This window comes from Monodelphis domestica, chromosome 4, assembly GCF_027887165.1.
Source record: "Monodelphis domestica isolate mMonDom1 chromosome 4, mMonDom1.pri, whole genome shotgun sequence".
Lineage (NCBI taxonomy): Eukaryota > Metazoa > Chordata > Mammalia > Didelphimorphia > Didelphidae > Monodelphis > Monodelphis domestica.
In genome coordinates, this window is record NC_077230.1 from 338,932,167 (window position 1) to 338,958,900 (window position 26,734).

Below are 26,734 nucleotides of genomic sequence, written 5' to 3' on the forward strand. Positions count from 1 at the left end.
AATTCAGAAAACTGGGTTTGGGGTTCTAGTTCTCCCTCCAGCTATGAGACCTTGGGCAAGTCACCTCACTTCTGAGTTCTATTTTCCCATTTGTACTAGGACAGTTATGGTTGTAAAAATTAAAATTAATATACAACTATTATATTTTTAAAAGTTTATTAATAATAACTAAAGTAAAAAAAGCAAACTAACCCAGCCCTCAGTCATGAGAGAAGAGAGAGATAGGGAGGATCTACAGAACTTACAAACAATTACATGAAAACGAAAATATGCGCAAAGGGAAAAGCATTCTGGGTAATGTAGTTTTAGGGGTTCAAGATTTTCTAAGTAAGGTGAACCTTTTAGAGGGGCAGGTATTGAGATAAATGTTCTCAGGTAAGGGTGAAGAGGAGAAGGAGAGCACACATCCTTCTGGCTTTCTAGTAATGGACTCTGGCAAACTCTGTGCTGTGGCAACAGTGTGCGTGCCCACTGAGAGGGTTCTGAGTACCTCTTCTGGCATGCATGCCATAGGTTCGCCACCATGGTACTAGGATATCAGTTCCCTTCTAGATTGTTGTTGAGCATCAAACAGGATGAGGTCAGTCAGTCAGCAACGGTTTATTAAGCATCAGACGTTGTTCCGAGTCCCAGGGATACAAAGACAAGTAAAAGGCAGTCCAATGGAGGATGCAACATGAACACAACTATGTACAAACAAGATATAGAACAACATTAATTGGAAACAATCAACAGAGGGAAGTCTGAATTAAGAGGGATCAGAAAAGGTTTTTTTGAATACTCCAAAACTATTGAACACTATTAAGGGCTATTATGTAAATGTGAGCAATTATTCCAAGGCAAGAAGTTTTACCCTTTTTTGGTCTCCTGGACTCCTTTGGCAGCCTGGTGAAGCCTATGGACCCTTTCTTAGAATAATGTTTTTTTAAAGCATAAAATATAATACAAAGAATTATATATATTACATTATATAGAAATTGTTGTTCAGTTGTTTTAGTCATGTTTGAGTTTTCATCACTTCATGTGGGGTTTTCTTGGCAAAGATACTGACAAATGAGGAAACTGAGGCAAACATGGTGAAGTAACTTGTCCAGGGTCACACAGCTGAGGCCAGATTTGAACTCAGGAAGATGAGTCTTCTTGATTTCAAGCCTGGTACTCTATCTTCTGTACCTGCAAGCTGCCCCTATATAGAAATACAGTCATCCAAAGAGTTTTTTAAATACTCAGACCCCAAGAAGAATCCCTATTCTAAGAGAATTGTAAAAAATCAACTTTTCTCCAGACTACCTGTTCCTGCCCCCCTCAACCCTCAACACATGCATACATACATGTATGAGCGGACCAATTCTGTCCCTTTTAACCAGACCCAATTTGCAGTGGACGGAGTGCTGGGCCTGGAATAAGAAAATGCTGGGTTAAAATCTGCCCTCAGACACTCACTATCTGTATGACTTTGGGCCAGTCACTTAGCCTGTTTGCCTCAGTTTCCTTGACAGTAAAATGGGAATAATAATATCACCTATCTATCTTCCAGGGTCATAGTAAAGATCAAATGAGATCATATTTGTAAAGCACTTAGCACACAGTAGGCCCTTAATAAATGCTTGTTTCTTTCCCTTTCCTCCTCTTTAAAACTTTCATGGACCAATGGAATTAAAAGTGAAAAGTAGCCCAAGCGTTTGCTAGAATTCTCATAGGGTCATTCCCATAGTTCTAATTCTTTTGTTTGGGTTAGCTCAGCCTCCCCACCTAGATGGAAAGTCCATAAAATGCAGCCTCTGATAAAGGAGACTTCTTTGTTCTCCCTCTGAGGGCCAGGCACTATGCCCCAGTGTAAGCTACAGTGTAAAGCTCCAATAGAAACAGGGTCCACTAATCTATACATCAGGCAGGATTCTGGCAGGCTACAAACTGAATTAATTTTAAATTGTGATCGTATCTGTGTTTTATTGTTGACCATTCAACACTATATAAACACCAGTTATCAGGTACTCAGTAAATATTTGTTGAGCTGCTTGGAAGGTTAGGATAGTGGAAAGAACAGGACTGGGGAGTCATGAGACTGTGTTCAAGTCTCAACTGTGAGGGTGACTGGGTAGCATGGTGGATAGTGGGCCAGATATGGAGTTAGGAGGACCTGGGTTCATATCTGAACTCAGCCACTTCCTAGCTGTGTGACCCTGGATATGTCACGTAACTCCAGTGCTCTAACCCTTGCCACTGTTCTGTCTTAGAACAGATACTAAGACCGAAAGTAAGGCTTTTAATGTTCTACAAAAGTCTCAGCTATGTCACTAACTGGCCATGGCTCACTGCTGCTTTTCTGTGCCTTGAGTTTTCTTGGGTGAAGACAGAGATTCTACCTATCTCCAAGAAGGCTTCTATGAGAATCACAACAGATAATGTAGCCAAAATGCTTTGTAAATCAGAAAGGTCTATAGAATAATAAATAGACTATCATATAGCAACAACCTGCTATAGCCCTCAAATGGGAAGATAAATATTAAAATGCTTGGCAAACCTCAAAGACTCAAAATTTAAGATGATATTTTAAAAAAAGATGATTTTCATTTCTTGATTTTTAAAGGGCAAAATTCACAGAACATTTTTCTTCTGCCAGCAACTCTAGCAGCAAGACTTTTAACTGGAAGTACATCATGAAAGGAAGGAAAGAAGCATTTATTAAATGCCTGCTATGTGCCAGGCATTGCACTAAGCATTTTATGAATATTATCTCATTTGCCTGAACAAATTGTGGTATTTGATGGTGATGGAATACTAAGAATCGATGAGCAGGAGGATTTCAGAAAGAACTGGGAAGAGCTCCATGAACTGATTCAGAGTGAAATAGGCAGAACCAGGAGAATTTTGTACACAGGAAGGGCAATATTGTGGAATGATCGACTACCTACTCTCAGCAATGCAATGATCCAGGACAATTCTGAGGGACTTATGACAATGAATGCTATCCACCTCCAGAGAAAGAACTGGGGGAGACGAAATGCAGATCAAAGCATACTTTAGTTTTCACTTTAGTTTCTTTGGGGTTTTATTTGTGAGGTTTTGGTTTTATGTGAATATTCTCTTACAACAATGACCAATATGGAAGTACATCTTGCTAGATTGCTAGATAATACAGGTATTAGCCAGATCAAATCACTTACCATTCTGGGAATGGAGAGGGAAGAAAGAGAGGGAGACAATTTGGATCTTATAAGTTCAGAAAATATATGTTGAGAATTGATATTACACATGATTGGGAAATAAAAAGCTTTTGAAAAGTAATAAAAAGTTTTTAAAAATTATGTCACTTGAGCCTTAAAACCACTCTGGGAGATAGCTGGCTATGATTATCCTCATTTTGCAATGGAGGAAACTGAGGTTAAATGGCTTGCCCAAGATCACACAAGTAGATTAAGTGACTAAGGCTGAATTTGAATTTAGCTTTTTTAAAATTTTAGGCCCAGCACTCTAGCTACTGTGCCACCTAGCCGCCTTATGGAGTAGTATTTCTTTTTCTTCCCTTTGATCTTGAAGTTTCTAGACTTTTGCTCAATCAATCACAGCCTTCCCAAAACACAGAGTCATAAAAACAGAAATAGCTCCCATTTCTAAATGTATTTAGGGGCAGAGAAAGTCATTATCCCTAGAGCACAAGCATGGATAAAGATGAGTTAAACCAAGTGTAAAGATATATACTTATGCCTTGAGAAAGTGTGAAAAATGTCTTCAACTGAGTGGAAAGTGATAACTGCCATTGGCTGTTTGATGAACCATGGTCCTTTGCAGTGAAGCTACTCATCCAATAGGAGACACTATTTAGAAGGACTTACCGGTAGGAAATGTGAAGGAGGGAACAGATATAGTCTTCAAATGGGCACGAAGAGTCAGCATTCACAGGGGGAAGGCTATCTGTACAAGTAGAGCAGAAAGCCAACCATGGATTCGAGAGAGAACTAACCCTGTTAGGAGATAAAATCTGTGGAAAAGAACAGACATAGGGAAGAAGCAGTGAAGATGCCAGGAGGAAAAAAAGTCATTCCAGCCCTGAAGTTCCCTGAGATTTTAGATGCTTTGGTCACGAGGGTTTCCTACCCATTTGCTCCATTACCATTGGATTCTCTCCATGGGTGCTGCTTCACATTTCTATGGAAGAGAATGCTCCAGGATTTGTAACCATGGTTCTTAGTGGGCCATTTTAGTCAATTAATTTGCTTTGAGATAATTAATAAGCTTCTGCTGATTGTTAAAGGTAAGTTCACCAGTGGGGGCTTTTGAGCTACTGTTTCTAAGAAGGCAGATGCACAAACTGTGGTAGTTAGTCCCTGGGGACCCACCCTCTAAACTTGTGAATTCAAATTGAGGATGTAGCTCCACTGGTGTTGCATAAAAAAACAAACAAACAAAAACATAAACTGACTTTCTCCACAAAAGCAGTCCCATGAAAAAAGCAGTTGCAAACATCCCCATTTTACAGATGGGGAAATTGATGCCCAGGGAGACATAAAGTGCCATATGTAAAGTTATATAGGTGTGACTGAGTTATAACCAGAAACCAGGGATCCTAGCTTTGAGGTCGTTGTTCTTTCTACTGATCCCATACTTTTCCCCATAAGAAGAGGAGAAAATTTCCTCCCTATCCTTTCTTCTGTGTGGTGTAAGGTATATAGCGAACAAAGTGCCCTGGATCTCAAGGCAGAGGCCTGTGCTTGAATCTAAGCTTTGCTACTAACTACCCAAATGACCTTGAGCAAATTCCTTCTCTTCTTTGGGTCTCAGTTTCCTTATTTGTAAAACCAGAGGGTTAGACTAGATTATCTTTAATGTCTCCAATATCACCAAATTGCATGAAGTTGGTCACCATGGTTTTAATAGCAATACAACACCGAGAGAGCATCTTCCTATACCTGACAGGATTAGGTAGAGATTCTCTTTCCTCCCTCTCCACCTTTGCACTGCAGGATTCCCTAGTTATCCCCTAAGAGAGGATGAGGGAGAGAGGAGGAGAGAGGGAGGGAAAGGGAGAGGAAGAGAAAAGAAAGGCTGAAAGAGAGGACAGAGAAGACTAGAGATCCTCTGTGTCCTAGAGTAAGTGGCTTCCCCATTCTTTTATACACACACACACACACACACACACACACACACACACATACACACACACACACACACACACACACCCCACTCCCCCCAGTGGGAGAGACAGATAATTAAATCCTTGCTGGGAAGTGGATTGCTAATTTCAGCTGGAACTCGAGCTGCTGAAACCTGAAACTCCTGTAGTAGGTATGAAATGCTAGGAGCCATCAAATTCCCTTTCAAGTAGTACATCATTTAAAAATCAATAACAAAATACTATGCTCCGTGGACTTCCCTGTTAAAGCCCTCATTCTGTTTGGAGAGACATAAAAGGCTGCCATTTGTTCCACCTTTCTGAGGGAGCTCGTTTACTCTCTCCCTCCCAACCTCAGCACTGGATATGGAGTGAGGACAGAGCTGGGTTCAGATTTTGACTGGAACACCCACTAACTTAACACACATAGTAGTTCCTAATGCTTTACTGAATGAATGGACAATACCGGGAGGGAGGAAGTGCGAATCTGACCACAGCTTACATTCTTTATAATAACCTTTAAAGATTTACAGAGCACTTCCATCACATCCCCCTGTGGCAATAGCATTAGACCCATTTTGCAGATGGGGAAACAAGCTGAGTAATTAAAGTGATACCCATTAGAGGTCTGTCCTGGGCAGAGCTGGAAAAATCATAACAGCTTAGCTGTATATCACATTTTCTTCACGCATAGATAGCTTGGCACAAGGATCAGAAGATTATTTAGAATTGGGACCCTGGAGATGATTCCCAACCTCTTCATTTTATAAGTGCTGAAATTAACCAAGGAGAAGATACTTACCTAAGGTCACACAGATACTATGAGAGTGAATTTTCCACTATACCACAGCTCCTTCTGCTTCATTCCCATTGAAGCACATTTGAGGGGAAGCATCCTTTCATTCTTTGTACCTGTATCCCCAGCACCCATCATAGTGCCTGGACCATAGTAGGACCATCATAAATGTTTGTGGATTGATTAATGCACACTATTGACCAAGTCATTAAAAGGTACTAACTAGATGTCAGAAGCAAGGATTCGAACCCAGCTGTCACCAGACTCTCAAGTTCTGTACTCTCTCTCCTACTCTAGGCTGGAAAGAAGTGATTTATTTAAAAAAATTAATTTTATTAAATGTGATTTATTATTGATCATTTTTATTAGCCTTGGCTTAATAGAGTATACATTTTATATATATTACACACACACACACACGCACATATATACATATATATATATATATATATTTTTTTTTTTAGAGAAAGAAAGAAAAAAATAGAAAGCCCATCCTGGTGCGGGGGCCAATTTTTCTCTCTGCAGCCGCGCGTACCTCCCATCGTCGCCCCGCTGACCCCACCTCTCCCGGAGCCGCCTCCCTTCCGAGCCCATAGTCCGTCCACAGCTGAGCAGCCGCCGTGTTTGTGTCTTTAAAGCGGCTCGCCGGGTGCCTCGCTTTACACTGCGATGTGGGCGTGGTAAAAAAATCGCATTGGAAACCCAGGGCAAAAGCAGTTTCCTGCCTTCTTAGAGCCCCGAACAGCTGGGTGGTTGTTTTTTTGGAAAGTGTGTGTGAGCGAGACAGAAGCAGGCACCTAGACAGCGCGAGCTGGCCGTGGTCGTGGTCGTGGTCGTGGCCGTGGCCGTGGGTCGACGCGAGTTCGGGCGGTGGCGGCAGCGGCTGTGAGCTAGGAGGACTAGGACGCGGCGCGCTCCGTGCCCCCCACCCGCTGCAGAAACGCTTGAAGCCCCGGCCCCTTCCGTGGGCAGCTCGGGACGTGTAAGAAGGCGGCGGTTACGGCGCCCCGGAGCCGCTGAGACCTTCTCCCCGACGGCTCTCGGGGGCCGCCCCAGGCCGCTGTCTGCCCGTCAGTACGTGGATTGGGACTGGTGAATGCCCCTGGCCTGGGGCCACGGCAGATAGAGCCCCCTTCGGTGGCGAGGATGAGCGGCGGCGGCGAGGTGGTGTGTGCCGGCTGGCTGAGGAAGTCACCCCCGGAGAAGAAGTTGAGGCGCTATGTAAGTCCGGCAGGAACCGGAGGGAAGCGGTGGGAGCTGGTTCGGGGCCGGGAGTTTGGGGTGGAAGCCGGGAGTGGGGGTGGGGGGAGCTACCCCGGGGGGGCCTCCTTGCCTCACCCCGGGGCAGCGCGCTCGGCTGCCAGCCCCAGACACTGAGGGGCAGGGCTCCAGCCGGGGAATTGCCCCGGCCCCTGGTGTCCCGGGGGGCCAGGACTGGCGGGTGGACGTCCCTGGGAATCGGCCTGGCAGGAGAGACTGCGAGAGGCTGGCGGAGCTGAAGGCCGGGAGGACCACCCCCTCCCCAGCCCAGCACCCCGGGCGGGAAAGCTACGGGGGAAGGGGGGGGGGGATTCGCGCTAATGGAGCGTGAAAGCGAAAGCCCAGGGATTAAAATGGGACTTGGCTGGGCTGGGGTCGTGGCTTTCCACGGCTGGTCCGGAGCCGGCTCTCTCCGGGTAGCCTGCAAGCACACCTGCCGCAGGTGCACTGAAGAAAGCAAACAGGCGCGGGGGAGGGGAGTGCAAAGAAAAGGGGGAGCCTGGGGTTGCTACTGGGACGTGACCGATCGGTCGCCTCTAGTCCGGAGGGGCCGTTCTTGTTGGTAATCTGTGTGCTATAGGTGTCGGTGTCAGTGGGGAAGAGTGGAGGGAGGGGGGGACACTCTTTTTAGGCGCCTCGGTGGCAAAAACGCACAGTATTGAAGTTGTTATTGACGGGGTCTAGAGACGGGGGGCGGGGGGGGGGGAGAGAAAATGAATGCATAAATAGCCCTTAAGTAGAGTGGATGGAGTTTACATAAAGGGAAGGGGGTTGGGGAAAGCAGAGTAGCTGGTGGCAGACTCTGGGTGGGGGCGACGCGAAGAAGCAAGATTTGGGGAGAAGGTTCGAGATCGGGCAGACCAGGAATAGGCCACCTTTGGTTGCACACCCTCGACCTCTTTCTCTGTGCTGCTCGGGGCTCTAGGTAGGTTATGTTGTGCCCCGTGCTATCCGCGAGGGGAGCGTCACCATCGCATGTGCACAACTTGGATCAAGTGACTCATTTGTTTTCTCCTTTTTGCCTTAGTCTCTTTCCCAGACACACGCTGTCCCTCCCCCTTCCTGATGGTGACACTGCAGTTTGTCCGCTCAAACTGGCCGGGGTTTTCTGGTTGTAAGCCCCCCCTCGGGTGGCTCAGGGAGAGATCAAGGTTCCCGGTTGCCAGGTGGTGTTAGCTGACAGTGGTTATTGAAATTGCTGGGGCGGCCTCTTGGAGGGAGGGTGAGAGAAAGAGACGCACACACAGACCAAGCAAGCTTGCCTGCTTGCTTACTTAGGTAAATGAGCCGGGTGCGGAGCCTAGAGATTGTCGGGCAGTCTCCCTATGACCCAGAGCCCTGTCCTAAGGATGCTAACGTTTGAGTGTCTGGGGCCGCAAGCGTCTGCCAGTCGGCAGCAAAATCTTGAGTGTCTGAAGCAAAGGTCTGCTTAGAAGATTGATGGATCTGGGGAGACATTTGTCTACTGTCCCCGGAGGTGATTTCCGCCTCCCCCAGCAGCAGGATTCTGAAACCAGCTTGGAAGTCCATCCATCCTTATTCCTACCCCTCCAGCTTTCATCTCTGTCTTCCCCCTCCAGAAAGGAGTTGCACCAGTAACCGGGTCTCCTTGAAGTCACTCCCACCGGCGAGAGAAAGAGAGAGAGAGGGAGAGATTGCCTTCCAGCTGCATTGCATCTAGGGAACTGTGTACAGACCCGGCCCACTGTCAGCTGTGAGCAGTGGCTGGCTGTCCTGTTGGGGGCTGGAGGGGAGGAGGGGGAGGTAGAGACTTACAGAGTTTCCTGCTTTAGGTTTCCAGATCAGAACCAAGCGAGTTCTGGCTTTTGGACTGAGGAAATGACTTTCTGTTTTTCAAAGGAAGTTTTTGTGCTCTGTTTGTTCTATTCAATCAGGTTGCTAGTTAGTTAGGTCATGGCTGGGGAAAGCCTGGGGATTCAGAACTGGGGTGGTAAAGGATCGATTCCTCATCTGATCTGAGAGCCCTTTAGAGAATCATGAGATCGGAAGAGATTTTAGAGGAAAATCATGTAATCCAGTTCTCTCTGATTCCTTTTAGACATTTAGCATATTCTCATTAGTATTGGAGCTATCCTGTAGTTATTTGCATCTCTCTATTCAGTTGTAAACATTGCTAGGGCAGGAATATTGTCTCTATGGTTGGCTCAACAAGGTTTGGCAGATGCTTAATTTTTTGAGTTAGAAAATGCCATGGTCTCTTCTTTAGAGGTAAAATTATTTCCTCTTCCCAGTTCACTGAGAAATCCCTGTGGAGAATATTTATTATTACTTTTTCTTCAGTATTCTTTTCAGCAAAATAGAGACCCTCCTAAACTTACTAGCAAAAGGAATTCATTGCCAGCCAGGGGTCTAAAATCTCTTCAGAGAAATGTTCTTGTAGCCCTTTTGGGAAAACAATAACAAAAAATAAAGTATACTGTAAAAGTTTGGACCTGTTCTAAGGAAGCTTGTTTCAAAGACTTGCAACTGAAACTGCCTGTTTATTTGTCCAAGTTGCATCTCAGATTGTCTTTGGGACTTGGCAGCTGTGAGATAGTGCCTACTGTGTGCCAGGCTCAAGGCTAAGCTCTCGGGGACCATAAGAAGCAAGGCAAACAAAGGACACCATTCCAGTTCCTGCCATTCAGGAGGAGGAAACATGCAAATAATGATTAATCAGCTGGGTAGGGAGTGAAGGGAGGCACTGGCATGTCTTTTAGTTCAGAATAACTATCTGAAACTGTCAGGTCTGACACCAGAAGGCATAGTACTTCCTAACGTTATCATTCAGTGCTATCATGCCTCCTACCTCCAGATGCAGTCTCTTTATCTATTAAACCAGCGGCTGTTCTGACCTCAGTTTACACAGAATTTCCCACCTCCCTTCTACTTACAAGCCAGGGGACCTGCCCAGCTAGAGGGGTGAAGTGGAAGTATTAGTAACAGATAATGACTTCTCTGTGGAAATTTGAAAACAAACCACCTCCAGGCAAAACCGGATCCACTGTCTAACCATTCTCTAAGCTTGAGCCATATTGCTGGGCTGGGGTTGCCGTTACCCCAGCTTTCCCATCTGGGTAAAATGAGGCAGACTTCTTCAGCTCCTCCCCTTGCTCATATTTCCCTGGCTGTCTTCTGGAGTGGAAATCACACCAGACAAATTTATTTATCAGTGTTCCTCAGGGCAAGTCACGTCAAAGTGTTTTATCCTTTGTAAAAACTGGGGGACAGAGAGATTTTCCCGCCTCCAGCTCGGAAGTCTCTTTCCTCCACATCTCTCCAAAGGACAGAAGTGGGCGTGGCCTCGGGACAGCCACGCCCCTCCTTTGCCGGGCTATAAGGGAGGAGCTTTCTCCTTTCTTGGGATGCTGGTGTTATTTGGCTGAAAGAGAATGAGTGGTTTGGGAGCCAAAGCATTTCATTGGAGAGAGAGAAACGTAACTGACTGCAACAACATTACAGTGATGGAAGGTGGGGAATGGTTGATAATACCAACCACATTTATACTGCACTTCACAGTCCCTTGTTTTATCCTCATAGGTAGGTGCTATTCTCATTCTCCTGAGGAAATTGAGGCAGGTAGTGACCTGCTCAGAGTCACAAAGCTAGTAAAAGTGTGCCTGGCACTCTGTTAAGTGCTGGCTGTGTAGAGAAGGATATAAAAGCAGGGTCCTTCTGCTCTAAGAGCTCACAGTCTAACCAGGAAGACAACATGCACATAACTGCGTACAGGATATAAACAGTAAATAAGGTTCATCTTAGAGGGCAAGCACTGCTTAGGAGAAAAGGTTGATGAGGAAAGTACAGATGGGAAAAGTTGACTCTTGAAGGAAGCCAGGGAAGAGGAGGGGTTTGTCATTTTAATTTATTTATTTAAATCCTTATCTTCTGTCTTAGTATCAATACTGTGTATTGGTTCCAAGGTAGAAGAGTGGTTAGAGTTAGGCAATGGGGGTTAAATGACTAGCCCCCAGGGTCACCCAGCTGGGAAGTGTCTGAGGTAAGATTTGAACCCAGGACCTCCTGTCTCTGAGCCTGGCTCTCAATCCACTGAGCCACTCAGCTGCCCCCAGGAAAGTTTGTCATTAAAGGATTCAAGTCAGCAAGGGAAGGGAAGAGAATAAACATTTACATAGTGCCTACTATGTGCTAGGCAGTGTGCATAATGCTTTTTAAGAAATATCTCATTTGATCCTTATAATAACATTGGAAGACAGGTGCTGTTACAGCTCCATTTTATAGTTGTGTAAACTAAGACCAAAAGAGGGTAAAGTGACTTACTCAGAGTCATACAGGTTTAAGTGTCTGAGGCCAAATTTCAATTCAGGTCCAATACTGGTCACTGCCTTAAAGGAGCTGGATGACCACCCAGAAATCTTACTCCTCTCTTCCCCCATTCCCCAAGCAATAGGAACTTCACAAGAGAGGGGAAAGCCTTGGAGTATAACTATGCTGGAAGCAGCTAGGTGGCTCAGTGTTTAGAATGCTGGGCTTGGAGTCAGGAAGACCTGAGTTCAAATCTGGATTTAGACACTAACTTTGTGACCCAGGGAAAGTCCCTTCATTATTGTTTGCCTGGATCCACTGGAGAAGGAAATGGTAAACCCTTCCAAGTATCTTTGCCAAGAAAATCCCCTGGATAGGATAGTCCACAAGATCAAGAAGGGCTGTACACATAGAAATGACTGAACAACAACACTGGGTAGCTAGGTGGCCTGGCCTCAAAGAGGCCTGAGTTCAAATACTGTCTCTATGTGTGACTCTAGGCAGACCACTGTTTGCCTCAGTTTCCTGTAAAATGAACTGGGGAAGGAAATAGCAAACCACTCTGGTCTCTTTTCCAAGAAAACCCTAAACAGGGTCCTGAAGAATGGGATAGGAATGAACACCCACCCAACTGGGAAGACCTGGATGTGACTGACCTGAGACCACACTTCCCTCCAGGCCACACCTACCTCTTTTGTTGGTTGGGGGTTAAGTTCCATTGGGAAATCTTGGAGGAAGAGACTTCAGAATTTAAGAGTTTGGGGCACTGGAGAGTAGACTTAGTGTAGAATAGATGCCTCTTTGGATAGGGATTGGATTAGAAGACTTTCCTGGCCCCTGCAACTGATCTCATTGTGCTCAGTGTTGGGAACAGGAATAGAAAAAGCCAGTCCCTCAAAGAGGCAGCAGTGTGACCAGGGAGTGGCATCTTGGGGAATCCTGGATTTGTCCAGTGGAGCCTTTGAGCCCTAGGTTGACACATCCATTCCAGACATGAGAGACTTAATGATTCATGTCCTCAAATAATTGGCTAATGAAGACTCAGCTCCTGCTTTCAAGGAGCTTAGTCTAAAGGAGGTCAGATATCAGGACCAAGGAGAGATTCAGACTAGAGTGCTGGAGAAATTTTGAAGGGTGAATTTTTTTTTCTGGGGGTGTCAGGGAAGGCTTAATGGAAGAAATGGTCCCTGAGCTGGGCCTCAAAGGAAGTGATAGAATTCGGGGAGCCATTTAGGAGGGCATAAACAAGAAGACAAAAGACAGACAGAGGGTAGTGTGGTTCTGCGTTTGATGAAAAGGAAAAATTGAAATGTGGTTACAAAGATTTCATTTTTGTCTTTTAATCTCCTAGGGCCTAGATGGGATGAGTGCTTAATTAACGTTTATTGAATTAATACATTTAGGATTCCTTCTCAAGTTTGAGTTAAACATCTGAGATTCCTTGCCACTCTGAAACTGAGTCAGACCTGGGAGGGCATTTGAATGTCAAGATCAGGAGTAGGTAGTGAGAAGATTAAAGTCAGGTGAGAAGACCAGTAAGAGGATTTCCCTATAGACTAGGGGAGAAGAGATAAGGATGGGGTGGGATGAGGGGTGGGGGCCGGGGAGGCTGAATAAGATCTATGCCAGTGTAAGGGGAGAGGAATTGAAAATGAAAGAGCTTGCAGATAAAGAGTAGTAGGACTTGGCCAATGATTGGACAGGAAGAGTAAGGAACTTGGAGAAGTTTGACCTGAGAGGCAGCTAGGTGGCTCAGTAGTTGTGGAGCCAGACCTGGAGAAGAGAGGACCTGGTTTCAAATTTGACCTCAGATGCTTCCTTGCTGTGTGACCCTGGGCAAGTCACTTAATCGCCATTGCCTAGCCCTTACTGCTCTTCTGCCTTGGAACCAATACTAGTATTGATTCTATTCTAAGATGGAAGGTGGTAAAGGTTTACAAAAAATTGAACTAAGGGTTTCAGCTGCTGGAATGGAAGTTGGGAGTCTTAGAGCAAAGCAGAATGTTTTCTGAGATTAAGCTTTTAGTGCCTGGTACACAGTAGGCACTATGTAGATGTTGACTATCATTGTCATCATTATTTTGTCCCTGACCTTCATTTCAGAGACTTCATTATCCTCGTGTCATGTGGCAGATCTCAAATATTAGGCAGTGGGAGCGTAGAGGGACCTTAGAGGCCATCAAGTTCAATTTTCTCTTCATTTAATCCTTGAAGCAACCCATAAAGTGTGTAGGGAAGTTTTGAATCTCCCTCTTTATATAGATCTCAGAGAAACTGATCAAATATTTTCTGTCACATATAATTTCACAAAGTCTAGTAAGTGACAGAACCTGATCTTCTGGCTCCTAGTCCCAGGCCTTTTCCACTCTGTCCTGCATCAGAGATTTGGAGGTCTGGAAAGGAAAAAAGAGCTTGTTTTTGGTCAGGATCAGTGATTCTGGGTCAGAGTAGGTAACTCCCCAGTGTGGAAATCTCTCACACCAATGCAGCTCTGCAGCTCTTCAGAGGATTGCCTGGAGCACTGAATGATTAAGTGATTTGACCAGTTGGCCAAGCTGACTTTTGTCAGAGCAAGCTTTTCCTCCTCCTTCCTCTGGAAGACTAGCCACCTTATCCGCTATGCCATACAAGCACAGAAAGAAAGGAACATTTGTAGAAATTATCATCCTGGGGTGGCTAAGTGGCACAGTGGAGCCAGTGCCTGGCTTGGAGTTGGGAGACCTGGGTTCAAGCCTTAGATACTTTCTAGCTGAGTGACCCTGGACAAGTCACCTAACCCTAGTTGCCTACTAACACTTACCACTCTTCTGCCTTGGAACCAATGCTTATATTGATTCTGAGACAAAAGGTAAGAGTTAGAAAAAAATCATCCCACTGGGACAGGATTCCTTGAATCAGGAAAACTTGGGTTTCATGTCTGACCTTTGGAATATGCTGGCTGTGTGATGCGAGGAAAGTTCCACAAACGGTCTGTGCTCGAGGCAGCTAGCTGGAAGACTACAAATTGCAGAGAAGGTGCCGACATGTATTGGGATGAGGGGTTTGCTCTACTGGAAGTTGTTTTTCTAGTGAAATCCCAGGTCCAATTTCTGCCACTATCCTTGTTGTGGCTTTAGAATGAACTTTGTATTTCTTTCCACTGTTTTCACTCAGAGTGGACTTTCCTTGATGTTTCTTCATTCATTGTCCCTGTTCTCAGCACTTCCTCCCACTAGGGGAAAAGTGAGCAGTTCAGTAAAGTGGTAATTAGTTTCCCATACCAATGTGACTCAAGTCCTAAGGGCCTATCAGTTTGTAGCCTGTGGACCAAATAGTAATAAACAATGATACTTGAATAGCTCCAGCTGGAAGAGGTCCCTGTGTGTCTCTCTGCTCTTTATCCCCCCTGGGATAGAAGTAGACTGGTGTATTTTTATCACATTTAAAACCCTTCCCTCCATCTTGAAACAATATTCTGTATTGATTTCATGGCAGAAGAGCAGTAAGGGCTAGACTTACCCAGGGTAACACAGCTAGGAAGTGTCCAAGGCTAGATTTGGGCCTGGCTTGCAATCCACTGAGCCATCCAGCTGCCCATGGTATATTTTTGCCTTACATTTGTATACTGCTACTTAAATGAGCTCATTTATGCCTGCCAAGCCTATGAGGTAGATAGTGTAAAGATTGTCTTCATTTTACCCATGAAGAACCTGAGGTCCTGTCTTAGAGGTAGAACGACTTCATCAAACTATATAATGAGACATGAGAGAGCTGAAACTTGAACTCAGTCCTCGTTATAATATCTGCCTCTCCCAGGACCCAGTAAGGATCTCTCTAACTTGGTGAACATCTCTTATAGTTGAAGTAAGTGTCTGATTAGTCTGTTATGCCTTAACTGTAGAGAATTGCCTTTTTTTGCAGATGGGTGGACAGGATCCACGCAAGTACAAAAGAAAGTTTGATTGAGGAATTTTTTAAACAGTGAAATTAATAACTTAATTAAAAGAAAAAAAAGCAACACTGTGGTCCCGTAAAATCCCATGTAATTTTACCCATTGTAAATTTGAATGGTTTAAAAACCATCATTGTAACTTTAATTCTAGTATTGTGACCATTTCACCATTGTAACTTTAATTCCAAAAATATTTTTTAAAATGTTGGGGGAGCTAGAAAACTTAGTGAATAGAGTGCCAGGTCTGGAGTCAGGAGGACCTTGATTTAAATGTGGCCTCAGATACTTCCTAGCTGGGTGACCCTGAGCAAGTTATTCAACCTTGTTTGCTTAGTCCCATGATGGTGAACCTGTGGAATACATGCCAAAATGGGCACAGAGCCCTCTCTGTGGGCATGCTTGCAACTGCCAGTCAGAGGGATTTGGGGAAGCTTCCCTTCCCCCTCTCCATGTGACTGAGGACAATCCTCACTTCTCCTGCCCTTCTGCCCAGCAGCCAATGAGAGCTCTTCTTCTCTCCCCTGTTTGGATAAGGTGGGGCAGGGCATGGCACTTGGTCTGTGGTGGGGGTGGGGCAGGGTGCAGTACTCCATCTCTAAAATGTTCACAATCACTGGCCTAGCCCTTGCCCTTCTGGTTTAGAGTTATTACTAAGACAGAAAGTAAGGGTCTTAAAAAAATATTAATTGTTTTTGTAACTCAGTTAATTTTAAGGAATACTACTACACCAAATTGAAAGTCTCAAAACCCTGAATCAAGTTTTTCTTTTGAGTTATGGTTAGATCCTGCCTGTAAGTCTACATATGGGTTGGTTTCTTTGAATTTTCTTTAATATTTATGCTATTTTCTGCTGGTCTCATGCCACTTCTCTATGCGAACTTTCCTCCTTAACTTAAATTTTCCTTATAACAATACATATAATAATAAATGTATAGGAGATATAATAATGTGTAGAATTATGATTTCTTTAGTAAGAACTCTCTTCAATGTGGATCAGTACTTTCTCTGCTTTTCAGAGCTGCCTAGAACACTGGAAAGGTAAGAGACTCACCCAGGGTCACACAGACAATATATGTCATAAGCTCCCAGAACTCCAACCAATGATTCTGAGGCCAGCTTTCTATCTAGTATACCATGATGCCATCTCAGCATATGTTGTGACTTTTTTTTTTTAATTCTAAGACAGGTGGTAAGACAGGAAGGGGTAACAGCAGAGATTATGTAGTCTATCCCTTGTCCGTAGGCCAATCTGTCATGCTAGACAGGCCAGATATCCTCAACCCCAAGGAGGATACTTAAATTGGACAGTAAATGTTATTTACGTTTAATTATGAAACTTCCATTTGTATGTACATATTTGAGGTTCTGCTCTATATTTTGTATTTTCAGAGAGTTATTAAACTTCAAAATTTTTTCCCCAAGTCCTCTATTGAACAAAGTTTTGTACTTATTATGTCCAAAGGCCCTCTGCTTGAAGCAGGAATTATAGAAATGAACTAAAACCCAGGGCCTGCCACAAGGCACGTGTAATCCACAAAGAGGAGATAAATTTGTGACTATGCTAGGCAAAATTTGATGAGTGTGTAGTGGCCCTGGCAAAGACATGGAGAGTAATCCTGAAGAGCAAGAGATTCAGAGGAGAGGTCCAGGGAAGGCTTAATGGTGGGAGTTAGACCCCATGGAGGTTGGAAATGGAAATGGATGGCTTTAAAGAAGCAGAAATGAGAAAAGATTTGTTCATTGTAGAGAATAATGGAGGCCAAGGTACATAGATGGGAAAAGGAGCAGGGGGATAGTGACTCTAGGGTGCCTGGAATATACGGTATATAAAGGGGAGTTGAGTGATTATAAATTCCTTGAGGGAAGCGCTCCAGCCATGTCAATCAATGCAACTCCCTTAATACAGACTGTTGAAATAGTTTGAACAAATAATCTATGAATCTATAGAGTCTATCATTCTTTCAAGATTATATGAAAGCTTTGTCTGCATTGGGGAAATTGCATTTTACATATGGAGAAACTGAGATCCAGAAAAAATCCCATAGCAAGTTCATGGCAGAGCTAGATTTCAACCCTGGTCTTCTTCTAGCACTCTTATCAACGTCGCCATCCTCATCCTTGTCAGTGCTTCCATAGAGGATCTGGGTTTGTCCTCTGACCTTGAGCACAGCCTCAAGGAGATAACTTGAGTAAAATACTCTTAAGTACTCAGAGAAGGAAATTAAAACTCTCCATAGTCATATTAAACAAATGCTCCAAATCACTATTGATCAGAGAAATGCAAATTAAGACAACTCTGAGATACCACTTCACACCTACCAGATTGGCTAACGTGACCAGAAAGGAAAATAATAAATGTTGGAGGGGATGTGGGAAAATTGGGATACTAATACACTCTTGGTGGAATTGTGAACTGATATGACCATTCTAGAAAGCAATATGGAACCAGGCCCAAAGGGCCACACTTTGACCCAGCAATACCATTACTAGGTCTGTATCCCAAAGAGATTAGAGATAAAAGGAAAGGAACTACCTGTACCAAAATAGTTTTAGTGGCAAAGAGTTGAAAACTGAAAGGGGATGCCCATTACTTGGAGAATGAATGAATAAGTTGTGGTATATGGTTGTAATGGAGTACTACTATGCCATAAGGAATGATGAACAAGATGAGTTAAAAACAACCTGGAAAGGCATATGAACTGATGCAAACGCAAGTGAACAGAACCAGGAGAACACTGTATACAGTAATAGAAATATTATACAATGATCACCTGTGAAGGACTAAACCATTGTCAGCAAAGTAAGTCTCCAGCTCCAATAAGGGACCCATCATGAAAATGCTATCCAGCCAAAAAAGGAACTGTTGGAATCTGAGTTCAGATCAAAACTTGCCATTTTCCACTACATTTCCTTCAGGAGATCTCTATTGCATATGTGATATGTCTTCTGGCATGACATGAGCAATGTGGAAATATGTATTACATGAAAGAACGTGTATAACTTATATCAGATGATTCGCCATCTGGTGTGGGGAGGGAGGGAGAAAATCTGAATTTAAAAATGTCTAAAACAATTGTTAAAAAGTGTTTTTACATGTAAAAGGAAAAACAAGAGGTTTTAAAAAAAAAGAGTATATGTCCGGATCTTGTCACTCATGTTGACAAAAACTGTGAACTTGGAAAGGAACAAGAGTCTCCTCTTAGTAAACTTCCCCAACCCCAGGGTCATTCCAGGGCACCAAGGGGAGGAGTAGAGTTGGAGATCCCAGGCTCTTCATTGTTATGTAAGTCTTTCCCAGTGGTGGCAAAGGACCAGAGGAAGTAAAGATGGAGGGAGCAGGAAGGAAGGCCTTTGCTGCTCACTTAATAAAATAGCTTTGAAGCTGCCAACCTATCAGATTTAATCCCTCTGAGCAAAGCCACACAGGCTGGCCTTTTTCCAGCTAGGCGAAGACATGAAGACGTCCAGGCTGAGCTAGATGACCACAGACAACCAGATCTACCTGGGGGCAATGAGACTTGCATTGCCTCCATGAAAGGGTTGTGGGGAGGATATATATGTTCCTTTTCTCTTTGGACCTCCTCACTTGTAGATCAGGTAAGAGTGGATATAAAGTGCTTTCTAAACTTCAAAACATGGGTCAGGGATCTGTTGTTGCTGTTAGAGAGGCAAAGCAGTGTAGCAGTTAATGAGCTTGTGCGTTCAAGTCTTAATTCTGACGTATACTGGCCATGGACAAGGTACTTCTCCTCTTAACTTGATCCCAAAGGTGCCAACCTGAATTGGTAAAGGGAATTTCCTCATCTGGAAATTCCATGTAGGAATGAAATCTCTATTCCTATACCTATTATAATTACAGTTTTTATCGTCACCCCTCTGTGTACAATCTGAAGCTGCAAGCAATACAGATTTGTTGCCCTCAGAGCTCTAGATAGGAATTTCCTATCTGGATATGTAAGTGATATCAATGGTATTCAATGATATCAGAGGTCTAGCCCATGCTGTGGGGATTGGGGAAGGGAAGTAGGTCCCAGGGAAAGGGTGCCACCTGACAGAACTAAGGATGGCAAGATAGGCTATGGGAGGACAGCCGAGAAGGAAGCCTAGCATACCGGGCAAAGCCCTATCTCTCTTGTGGTAGTTATGGCTCAAACTCATGGTAGTTCATCATGGTTCATTCATCCTAGAGCAGTGGAGGGAAGATGATATCAATGCACACTTCCATAGCACTTTGTAAGTCCCTTGTAATTCACTGAGGTAGGGAATACAAGCTGGGTTTATTCCCGTTTAACAGATGAGTAAATTTAGGCTCTGAGAGGTATAGTGTTGAGGTTGAGATCAATTAGTCAATCCATATTTATTAAGTGCCTACAATGTGCTGAGGATATCAAAAGAAGCTCCCTGCCCTCAAGGAGCTTGTAATCTAATGGGAGCAAGAATAAAAAGTCAAATATATACCAACACACTAAATACAGGATAGATTGGAAATAATGAACTGATAGAAGACACTAGCAATAGGGGTTGGGAATGGCTTCCTGTAGAAGAAGGGATTTTAGTTAGGACTTAAAGGAAGCTAGAAAAATCAGTAAGTAAGATGAGGAGGTAGAGTTTTCCAGGCATGAGGGGGCAGCCAGAGAAGCCCAAGGCTCAGAGATGGAATAAAGAGGCAAAGAGGCCCCTGTCAGTGGATCCAAGAATACATGGTAGAGAGTAAGGTGTATAAAGACTAGAAAGGTAGGAAGAGGCTAGATTATGAAGAAATTTGAATGCTAAACAGGATTTTGCATTTAATCCTATTGGCCTTTAGAGAGTTGGGATGAGTTGGTTGGATTTACACTTTAGGAAAATCACTTTAGTGACAGAATGGATGTATTTCTGAGACTTTGAGTTTGAAATAGCGGCTAGGTAGCTGATGATGTAGAGAATGGAGACCAGGGCTATGCTTCTCTTAATGTAACATGTGAAGTCAAATCAACAAGCAGTGTAAGCATGTGGCACAGTGGATGGAGCATCGGGCATGGAATCAGACTCATATATAATGAGTTCTGCTCTGTTATCAGGTAATGACTCGCTTTGTGACCCCAGGCAAGTTACTTAACCCTGTTTGCCTCAGTTTTCTCATCTGTAAAAAGAACTGAAGAAGGAAATGGCAAACCACTCCAGTATATTTGCTAAGAAAACTCCAAATGGGAGCACAAAGAGTGAGACATGATTGAACAACAAAAATTATGTGTCAGTCACCATGCTAAATGTGAGGGCTACAAAGGAAGGCAAAAAAAATAGGATTTTGTTGGTGGATCTTGACTTAGTCATTCAGTATATTATCTGCTCCTCCTAGGTTACTTTATTGTCCTTCTAGGATTGGAATCCAAGTCCTCTCTGATTCTAGATGTCTTGACTCTTAGTCCTTTAAAGCTTCATATTTGACCTTGTAACATTAGCCTTTTTTGATGTTAATATCCCTGCCAGCATGAGGGACAGACCCTAGAAGTTTAAGGTCAGTCAAAGCACAGTCTCAGACTTCCAGGATACATAGCATTTCATCACAGGAAGTTGGAGTTTTTCCTGAAAAGAAGTTTGAGGGGGAAAAATGTAGGGTTAAGGAAAAGCCACAATCCTGGAATGTGTCTCTTGAGCAGCAGTAACTTGAAGAGGGCATTTCCTTAGGAGGGGGTGTGGGACTTAGAATTAGTAAAATTTGTATATGAGTTATATGAGGTCAGGGAGTTGTTTGGAAAACTTCCACCTCCTTATTTGTCTGTTTGTTGTACCAAGGGTCTTGGCTTCATGATCATATGGATGGTAGGGTTTGCAGCTAGAGTGGGCCTTTGAGATCTCCTATGCCAACTCTCATCTTACTGAGACATCTTCTTTTTACAACATCTCAATCATTTTATTACGTCTTGGAATATCTTAACCAAGACAACATCTTAAGTAGCAGGGCTGTGATTTGAACCCGTGTCCTTTTTTTCCCAGTCTAGTGCTCTTTCCATCACCAGGGATCACTGGGTCTTTGAATTTGTTTTTTTATCTTATTATTTTCATAACTGTATTTCACTGTGATTGGGTTTTCTTTGTAATCCTAATTTTTTATACATTGAAAAGCATCCTAAAATGGGGGTCTAGATTACTCTATTACAGAAATGAATAATATAGAAATAGGATTTGAGTGATAATATATATGTAGCCCAGTGGAATTGCTTGTCAGCTCCAGGAGTGGGGAGGGAAGAAGGGTGGGAAAAATCATGAATCATGGGAACATGGAAAAAATTTAAAAATTAAATTAAAATTAAAAAGGGAGTCTGAGAGCTTCACAAGACTACCACAGAATTTAATGACACCCCAAATTAAGAATATGTCTAATTTAATGCCATTTTATTTGAAAGACAAGGAAACTGAGAGTTTGGTTAATAGACTTTCTTGGAGTCAGTTACCTGGTAGAATCAGAGCTTCAGGCAGATAATATGGTTTATCCTGTTTGCTCATCTGTCAGTTTCCTCATCTGTAAAATGAGTTGGAGAAGGAAATGACACAACTCTCCAGTCCCTTTGCCAAGAAAACCCCAAGTGGGGTCACAAAGAGTAGTTGGACATAACTGAAAACCCCTGAACGTGAACAGCAGGCCTGTTGGGATTCAGGCTATGCTCCTTGCTGGCTTTGCTCCCTGTGCTTCCACATCCCCAGCTGAGAAATGAGGAGGTTGGTCTCTAAATCCCATGGCCTTTGACCCATCGACCCATCATGGAGACTATATCCTAAGATAGGAATATACAAAAGAGCTTTAAACAGCTTTTCATAGCAGCATTATATGTAATTAAAAACCAACAACTAGAAGCAACCTAAATGCCTGGGAAGTTATTCATTGTGGTAGGTGAATGTAATAGAATTCTGTGATATCATGGAGTTAAGAAAATATCTGAGGAATGTAAAGACCTATGGAAAGACCTTTAAGAAATAATATATAAGGAGGCAGCTGGGAAGCTCAGTGGATTGAGAGTGAAACCTAGAGATGGGAGGTCCTAAATTCAAATCTGACCTCAGACACTTCCTAGCTGTCTGACCCTGGGCAAGTCACTTGACCCCTATTGCCTAGCCCTTACCACTCTTATGCCTTTAAGACAGAAGGTAAGGGTTAAAAAAAAAAAAAGAATACATAAAGTGTTGACAATACATATGTAACTCAGATCAAATTCCCTACCATCTCCAGGAAGGGGGGAGAGAAGAAGAGAGGAAGACAATTTGGATTTTATAATTTTGGAAAACATATGTTGAAAATTATTATTCCATGTAATTGAGAAAATAAAATAGAAAAGAAACAGAAAAAAATGCATGCTGGAAACCAAACTAAGAAAAAAAAAAAGGATGCAAAATTGGGGCAGGGATGGGGGGGGGAGCAAATTGGAGGAAGAGAATAAAGAAAGGTCCAGTAAGACCATCTAACAAGAAAAGTGAATGGAAATGAATAGACAAATAATCCTAATGGGGACTTGGAGGGAGTGACTGAAAAGTTAGGATAAGTTAAGCAGTGAAATGAATTTAAATGCAAGTGATCACTGTACAAGTTCAGATGGTTGTATTGATATTAACTATCAAATTCTTAGTGAAATATTTAATCTTTTAAAAAAGTAACCTGTGAGATTAGCTCTTCTACTTAAACTTCCAGTGGTGTTATTTAGTCCTTTCAAATCCTTTCTGCCTTTTTGTTACCCCATTTGGAATTGTCTTGACAAAGATACTACAGTGGTTTGCCATTTCCTTCTCTAGATCATTTTACAGATGAGGAAATTGAGGCAGACAAGGTTAAGTGACTTGCCCAAGGTCACACAGCTAATAAGTGTCTGAGGCCAGAGTTGAAATGGCTCCAGACTGAGCTCTCTATCCACAGTGAGTCATCTAGCAGCCCCACTCATTCTCATAGCTTCTTCATCTATATACTTTTGTTTTAAACCCTTACCTTTTGTCTTAAAATCAATATTGTGTATTGGTTCCAAGGCAGAAGAGCAGTAAAGGCTAGGCAATGGGGGTTAAGTGACTTATTCATGGTCACATAACCAAGAAGTGTTGGGCTAGATCTGAATGCAGGAAGATGAATCTTCCCAATTTCAGGCCTCGCTTTCTTGTCCGCTGCCCTGAAAACCCAAGTGCCTTTCACTATATGATAAAAGGGGTGGATATTTGTGAGGGGGCAGGGCATGGGGAGTAGGGGAAAGAGAGCAGTGGAGAATATATGCTCAGGCAATCCTAATATTAGTTTCATAGAATCAAATCTGCTTAAAACAGAAAGTTGAATTCAGAGCGTGGCAAATGATATTTGTATTAATTGGCATTGAACGATCTCTGTTTCTGTACCATAATATTTACACAAATAAAAACAAGCCTGCAAGCATTTATGAAGCATCTCCTCTGTGCCAGGCACTTGCTTAAGCTCTGGGCATACAAGGAAAGGCACATCCCTGCCCTCGAGGAGCTCCCATTCTAATGAGGGAGAGAGATTATACTAACAATTATGTATTTATGTACAAGATATATACGCAGGAAATAAGAAATAATCAGCAGAGGCAAGACCACTGTCCTTGAGAAATCAAGAGTTTTGCTTTCAAATTCGTTGAGAACAGACTAAGGAAGAAGTAATTCCTGCCACATGTAGACCAGGGTAGTATGATAGGAAGAGCAATGAAGCAATCAGAAGGTCTCTGCTAGCTCTTACTATCTAGCCAGATCCAAAGAGTGATCATTAATGGACTAAGGGTTAGCTCTGTGGTCTGGTCTCTGGCAGAGAACTCCAGATGTTCAACATTTCCATTTATGACTTGTGGGAAGGCACAATAGACAGAATGCTTAGATAACCTGAAGTTGGAGGTGATCTAACTTTTAAAAAATCCTCACCTTCCATCTTAGAATCAACACTGTGTATTGGTTGTAAGTCAGAATCGCCATAAGGGCTAGGCAATGTGACTTATCCAAGATCATACAGCTAGGAAGTGTCTGAGGTCATATTTGAACTGTATGCCTGGCTCTCAATCTGCTGAGCCACCCAACTGCCCCCCTTGACCACTAATTTTTTGAAAGATCACCAAACTGCTTAAAGACAGAATAATAGGAATCCAAGTGAAGTCCTTTACTCTGATTTCAAGAATGAATCAAAGTCATTGCACTGTGATACAGTGATAGGAAGGGGTGGGGGGAGCATGTCGAAGCAGCAGTTCCTGTGGGGGCGGAAAAAACCTCTGTAGGTCAGACAGAATTGCAAACACAAGATGAGTCAACAGTGCGCGGTGGCCATCCAAAGAGCCTATTGAGAAGCGCACTGAAAGGCTTTAGTATCCAACAAGGAAGGCATTTGTCCTACTGTCCTCTGCCCTGGTTAGACCAGCTCTAGAGCATTGGGCTCCTTTCTGGGCATCAAATTTTCAGAAGAACAGTTATAAGCCTGCAGACTTATCATGAGAACCATTTGGAGGAAATGGGGGTTTTCAAGGAGGAGAAGAGAATATTGTGGGGAGCAGATTTGGGAAGGGTGGTATCACATGATAACTCTCCTTAAGTATTTGAAATCGAAGATATTCCTGTATGGATTTTACTGGATGATCTCTAAGAGCACTTAAGTTTTGAAATTTGGGGATTCTGTGGTGACTGCTGCTGCCTTCTTCCTCTCTTAAAAAAAAAATGAAACCCTTACCTTCTGAATTAGAATCAGTACTAAGTATCCCTTCCAAGACAAAAGAATGGTAAAGGCTAGGCAATGGGAGTTCAGTGATTTGCCCAGGGAAGTATCTGAGCTCAAATTTGAACCCAGGACCTCTCATCTCTACAGTTGGCTTTGTGTCCACTGAACTGCCCAGCTACCTCCCTGCTGCTGCCTTCTCATAATTACTAACCAGAATTGTTTTTGTCTTTCTTTTGAAAGAAGGAAAAAAAAACAGCCTTGCTTCTGAGGATGCTGGTCAGGTACCTACCTAGGTTTTGATCCCATATTACTTTGGGACTTAAAAATCAGCTCCACAGAATACTCATGGGATCATGACATGTTTTGCTTAGTGAATTCACTGGTTTTCATGGAATCTAAAAAAGGAACCTCTCCTGTCTTCTCTTCTTCCTTCCCTCCCCTCCAGGAGTCTGATCTCCACCCCTTAGAATACCCCACATCTATCTAAAGGATAAGCAAGACATCAAAAGCCACCGGATTCCAGAAGAAGCCCATTTTGTCCTTTAGCCCTTGTCTTTAAACCTCCTGGGAGTCATAGGCTTGTCAGTGTTAGAAACTGACTTGTTTACAGCTTCTCTTGTGGGCTGTGTGGATAATTTTGCCAAGGTTGGATGGATCTATGCAAAAAGCCTTTACTAGATATTCTGGGGAGAGATGCAAAGTGCTTTCTTATTTGCATGAGCACTGGCCAGAATATGACTAGGCTTTCTGACAGGGAGCTTCTCTCATCTGGACCTCTGACTTCCATAGGCATCAAACAGTGACTTTCTTGATGTGTGCAAACCCCCTGGGGATCCCTGGTAAATAGGTACCAGGAATTTCTCTTTGAGCCGTTTTTAGCAGATGAAGCTCGTGATGTTCGAAAGAAAGCAGACAGAGACACATTCCCTGCACAACAGTAATGGCAGACATACATCCATATTGGAATAGAGATGCAGAATGAGGCACGCATTCCCAGACCTGGGCCAATGGGCTTATCAATAAATATTGGTGATAATGGAAAAGGAAGTACATTGGTGGGTAGTGAGAGCAAAATGCACCAAGAGAAAGGGTGGGGCCGTAGAAGGAGCCATAAGTAGGGTGATTTGTTACTACCTTGTTATGCTTAGATATGTTTCTTTTAAAAAAATACATTGTAAATAGCAGTTCAGTTTTTTTTATGCAGTCTTCGGTGTTCTTTGTGTTTTGAAATGTTTGTGATTGTTGAATTCACAATAAAACAATAACAAAGCTTTTACTTTTTATATCACTATTTCATTTTACGGAGGTTTTTCTTTACAACAACCTTCTGAGCTAGGTTATAAAAATAGTGGATGCCCATCATGGTACAAACCAGAAAACTGAGGCTTCCTTAGAGGTGGGAGGGAGAGAGGGATTTCACCCTCTAGTTGAATAAAACCAAGCTCACGGGGAGAGGCATAGGACCTTGCCCAAGGTGCACAGCCATGGATATTGGAAATGATGTTTAAAACCAGGACCTCTCAGTTCAAATTCAGAGCATTTCCTTTCACCCCCAAATGAAGTGATCTGCCTGGTGGTGATTTTGTTGTTCAGTTGTGGCTGACTGATTCTGCGTCCAAAATGGAATGATAAATAGAAAAGAGGAAAATCCCTCCACACGTGAAAGAGGGAATTTTGAACTAATGAAAAAACAGTCCTCAT

General features: G+C 43.2%; 1 protein-coding gene across 1 annotated transcript in view; it reads left to right on the top strand.

Moving 5' to 3' along the window:
- The first annotated feature begins 6,483 nt into the window (after positions 1–6,483).
- Positions 6,484–26,734, top strand: part of GAB2 (GRB2 associated binding protein 2) — a 241,838-nt gene continuing 221,587 nt past the window's right edge. Inside the window, exon 1 of the mRNA XM_001362752.3 lies at positions 6,484–7,130. Coding sequence (XP_001362789.1) covers positions 7,056–7,130 — 75 coding nt within the window. The 5' untranslated portion in view covers positions 6,484–7,055. The remainder of the gene's footprint in view (positions 7,131–26,734) is intronic.